The 4,450-nt window shown below is 41.7% G+C and overlaps 1 protein-coding gene across 4 annotated transcripts in view; it reads right to left on the bottom strand.

Annotated features, from left to right (window-relative positions):
- The window catches only part of LOC107721956 (cdc42-interacting protein 4 homolog), a 13,256-nt gene continuing 8,806 nt past the window's right edge, over window positions 1–4,450 (bottom strand). For 2 of the 4 annotated variants that reach the window (XM_016530203.1, XM_016530210.1), the window contains 7 exons: window positions 3,268–3,429; window positions 3,046–3,069; window positions 2,698–2,807; window positions 1,477–1,609; window positions 1,361–1,410; window positions 1,075–1,205; window positions 1–971 (listed from right to left, as the gene is read on the bottom strand). In XM_016530203.1, the coding sequence (XP_016385689.1) occupies window positions 829–971; window positions 1,075–1,205; window positions 1,361–1,410; window positions 1,477–1,609; window positions 2,698–2,807; window positions 3,046–3,069; window positions 3,268–3,429 (753 nt within the window). In that variant the 3' untranslated portion in view covers window positions 1–828. Of the gene's footprint in view, window positions 972–1,074; window positions 1,206–1,360; window positions 1,411–1,476; window positions 1,610–2,697; window positions 2,808–3,045; window positions 3,079–3,267; window positions 3,430–4,450 lie in introns of all 4 variants that reach the window. The other 2 variants (XM_016530188.1, XM_016530195.1) reach the window with 2 other exon arrangements.

Here is a 4,450-nt window from a genome sequence, read left to right as displayed (position 1 = left end):
GAATGAGGAGGTCCACACAACTATAACCATAATCACAGAGGAACGATATCATTGGAATCACTTCCAGAAAGCTTTTGTCCAGCTGAAAAACGATAAGAACACTGACAGCCAAACAGAATCCATCTTTAATAAAGACCTCGAGCAGTAAAAGTGGCAGACTTCATAAACAGACTTCATTTTTGGACCATAAATGGAGAAATTTAAAGAAAAGTCCCGTTCGCGCTCATCCATATGACACTGAATGACACCCACATCATATAACAGAAATGATCCCACGCAACAAAAGTTATATTTTCCAAATGTTCTTGGCGTTTATGATCAAACTGAAATTTAATATATTATTTAATGAAAAGTCTGACCTTGACTGTTGGTCTTTGTGCACGGTTGCTCAAGCATTTAGTGACAGACGCACTTATACCAATAAACAATGATATCATTAGTTGGTGTGAACACTAATATAGATATCATTATAATTATCGTTTTTGGGTTGAACGGATCTTTAAAATAAATACACCAATCAATCAGCACACATTTGGACACAATGGACTGTAATTATGCATCATGAAGTTACAACAATGCGATACAAAGGCGTGCAACAGTAGACAAACACAATAGAAAAAGACAACTAAAATCAATTTTAAAACTACAGATGTGCAGAAAATCACCAGAAGCAGCATAATGCATGCTGACAGAAGAGAAAGAAATCAAAAAGTGCAACATGAAAAACGTGAAAACACTCCCCGTGACATAAAAACACAAGAGTTGATGGAGTCAGATGAGCACAGCTCACACTCCTGTGAAACACGCTATCAGCTGTTTCTGATGCGATCAGATGATCTGGATGTAGGACGCCGGCACGTATCCCACGTCTCCACTGGCCCTCTGTACTTGGACCCAGCCGTCGCCCTGATCCTCCAGCATCAGACTCAGCTGCTCGCCCACATGCATGCTCACGGCGCCCTCGCTGCCGCCTGAAACACACACACACAGATGCTCACGGGGAGGCCGGACGGATGGATCTGACTGTCCACTGAACGTTAAAAGTGACAAAGTGCACAAAAGAGAACAGCTCACCGTCAAAGTCATAGAGTGCCGTGCACTGACCGATGGGCACGTCCATGTCAAAGTCCTCATCAAATTCACATTCATAGATGTTCTCTGACGGAGACACGCTGGACTCACTCAGCACGGTGATGTACTCTGAACTACACACACATTAAACCGGTTAAAATCATACTAGGATGTAAACAACCATCTCAGGTCAAACCAGTGATCTTCAGGAGAGTTTGGTGATCATGAAAATGTTTTCAAAACACACACAATCCCACATGAAGACTGACGTGTTTGCTGATGGACCAACCTGGCGGGATAGTGTTGCAGCGTCCCACCGCCGGCTTCAGTGAGCTGAACCTGCAGAACACACGTGTGTTTACATGTGTGTACATGCTATACGTGTGTGTATGTGTGTGTTTGTACCTGGTATTTATTGAGCTCTCCTCTCAGTTTGGCGATGTTATGAGCGGTTTGTGTGATCTGAGGCTGAAGGCTGGATGGATCTCCAAGCTGAGAGTTCTGCTCATAAACACCCTTCATCTTCATCATAGCCTCACTGACAGATCGACAGACAGACAGACAGACGGTGTAAAAGTGTCAATGTGAACGGCAGGATTCTTAGGATCTGCTAGTTTCTGTCGTCACAGAAAGTGTTGCTTATAATAATAATACGTGGACATGGCAACCCTTCAAGAGCACTACAGCACAACGGCTCTGTCGACGGTGGTTTAGTTAAAAATCTCTGAACATAATGGCCCGGTTTCACAAACGGGGCTTAGCTTAAGCCAAGACTAGACCTTAGTTAAATTAAGATATTTAAGCAACTTTCACAAAAATGCCTTTACAGGTGTGCATCTTGACACAGAACAATGACACTGACATATTTTAAGATATGTCAGAGCAAGATATTTTCAGTCGAGACAGCTCAAACATGCATTTTAGTCTGGGACTAGCTTAAGCCTTGTCTGTGAAACTGGGTTTCACAAGAGTCTTTGGTCACTGTAATATTACTTTGCTCAAAAATAGATATCAAATGCATGAGATGCCTGAACGTTGTTATGGTTACCATGGTGTCAATCATCGCAATTTTGAGAGATTCACTCCTGTATTTAAATGTGGGTATCACTCTTTAAACTTTACAGTGTGAACACGGCCTTAGTGCATCTGCAGTCATGGAAACGGGAACAGTTAGTGCATCTGTAGTCATGGAAATAGGACTAGTTAGTGCAGCTGTAGTCATGGAAACTTGCTCAGTTAGTGTAGCTCTACTGTAGTAATGGAAATGGGATCAGTTAGTGCATTTGTAGTCATGGGAAACAGGATCAGTTATTGCAGCTGTAGTCATGGATACAGGATCAGTTAGTGTATCTGTAGACAGAAATGGGATTGGTTAGTGTAGCTCCGCTGTAGTCATGGAAATTAATTCAGTCAGTGTAGCTGTAGCCATGGAAACGTGATCAGCTAGTGTAGCTGTAGTCATGGAAACGTGATCAGCTAGTGTAGCTGTACCCATGGAAACGTGATCAGCTAGTGTAGCTGTAGTCATGGAAACGTGATCAGCTAGTGTAGCTGTAGCCATGGAAACGTGATCAGCTAGTGTAGCTGTAGTCATGGAAACGTGAAGTTTTAGGTGTGCTGATGTACCTCTGCTCCGTCTCTCTCTGCAGCTCCTTCTGGATGTCATCGATCTTCTCCTGCAGACGTCTCCTTCTCTGATCCGGAGGGAGACGAGAGAGATCCTCCAGCGAAGACGGCTTCACACACACACACACACACACACATCAATACTCCACACACTAAACACTGACTGCTAGAGTACATACTCTTAACAAAGATTCTGATACTCTAATCTTACATCAACCCCGACTAGAACAAATGTTAGTATGAAACTTACTGATGAGTCATGATTTGTTTGTGACACATCTGTATGCAGATTTCAAACAAATTTGTTCACAAAATAAAAAATGAAACGTCATGCATAAAGCTGCTCACCGTGTTTTTATCAGGAGACGTCACCTGAAAATTCTAACACATGCACACAGAAGTTCACATATATTTACAAATACATACATCATATATACACTGTACATGTCATAATGATTCCAGCGCTAGCTCTATTTCACCATGTTCTCATCTGTGGCCGGTGTGATGATGGTTTACAGTAATTACTGCAGTACTCGGGCTGTGTGTGTGTGTGTGTGTGTGTGTGTGCACCTTGTTTTTCTTGTGGAACAGCTGTTTGATGCGGACTTTCGGCAGGTGTGTCGTAGTGTTGTCAGATGCAGCAGCTTTGACTCCCTGACTGTAATCCTCAAACTCCACGTCAGCAGGAGGCGCCGCGCCTGATCTATACTGCTCTATAAGAGCCAGAGTGTCCTACACACACAAACACCACATCAGTGCGGCAAACCAGTGTCCTTCTAACATGTAGTTATTCTTCATACAGTGCAGGGATGAGAAATCACACAGTAGATCCTTAATGTCTCAGCTGTTTCAGCAAAACAGAGCTCAAACGCTGAATCTCCTGCTCCTCAGATCAGATGTTTCTCCTGAGAACAAGAGCCCAGCCATCTCACATGTGTCTAGGGTTTCAGAGATCTCAGTGACGTCTCAAACTGTGCTCAGATCAGTCAAGACACCAAAGCCTACAGTCAACAGTCATTTAATCAAATGTATTTACATTTAGTCATTTAGCAGATGCTTTTATCCAAAGTGACTTACAAATGAGGACAATAGAAGCAATCAAAATCAATAAAAGAGCAGTGCTATAACAAGTCTCAGTTAGCTTAACGCAGTACACTTAACAAGTTTTTTTTTAATTATATAATAAATAAAAAGAAAACAGATAGAAGAGAAAAAGAATAGAGCATTTTTATAAAGAATAGAATAGAATTAAAATAGAGAGTGCTAGAGTTAGAGGGTCAAATAAAGATGGAAGAAATGTGTTTTTAGCCGATTCTTGAAGATGGCTAAGGAATGTATTTAAATATTTAAATAAAATTATTTATTTTTATCAATTTATACTGATCAATTTGATTAAAAAATAGTAAGTACATCAGTAAAAATGAACTTATGAACTGGAGAGAAGTGAACACACATGACAGGGGAATGATGTACAGTCACATGACCACACACACATTCCTGCAGCTCCTGTCAAACTACTGTCAGTGCTCATCAACTTCCTTCAGAGTGTCAGACGAACATGAACCGTGATCTTTCCATGCAAACTACAAGGAAATCTGATATGTGTGTGTGAGTGAGAGTGTGTGTGTGTGTGTGAGTGAGTGAGAGTGTGTGTGTGTGTGTGTGTGAGTGAGAGTGTGTGTGTGTGTGTGAGTGAGTGAGAGTGTGTGTGTGTGTGTGAGTGAGTGAGAGTGTGTGTGTGTGTGTGTGTGTG

This window comes from Sinocyclocheilus rhinocerous, unplaced genomic scaffold (genome assembly GCF_001515625.1).
Source record: "Sinocyclocheilus rhinocerous isolate Xijiao unplaced genomic scaffold, SAMN03320098_v1.1 scaffold161, whole genome shotgun sequence".
NCBI lineage: Eukaryota > Metazoa > Chordata > Actinopteri > Cypriniformes > Cyprinidae > Sinocyclocheilus > Sinocyclocheilus rhinocerous.
Note: the sequence above shows the minus strand (reverse complement) of the source record. Positions and strands in the feature narration are given on the sequence as shown.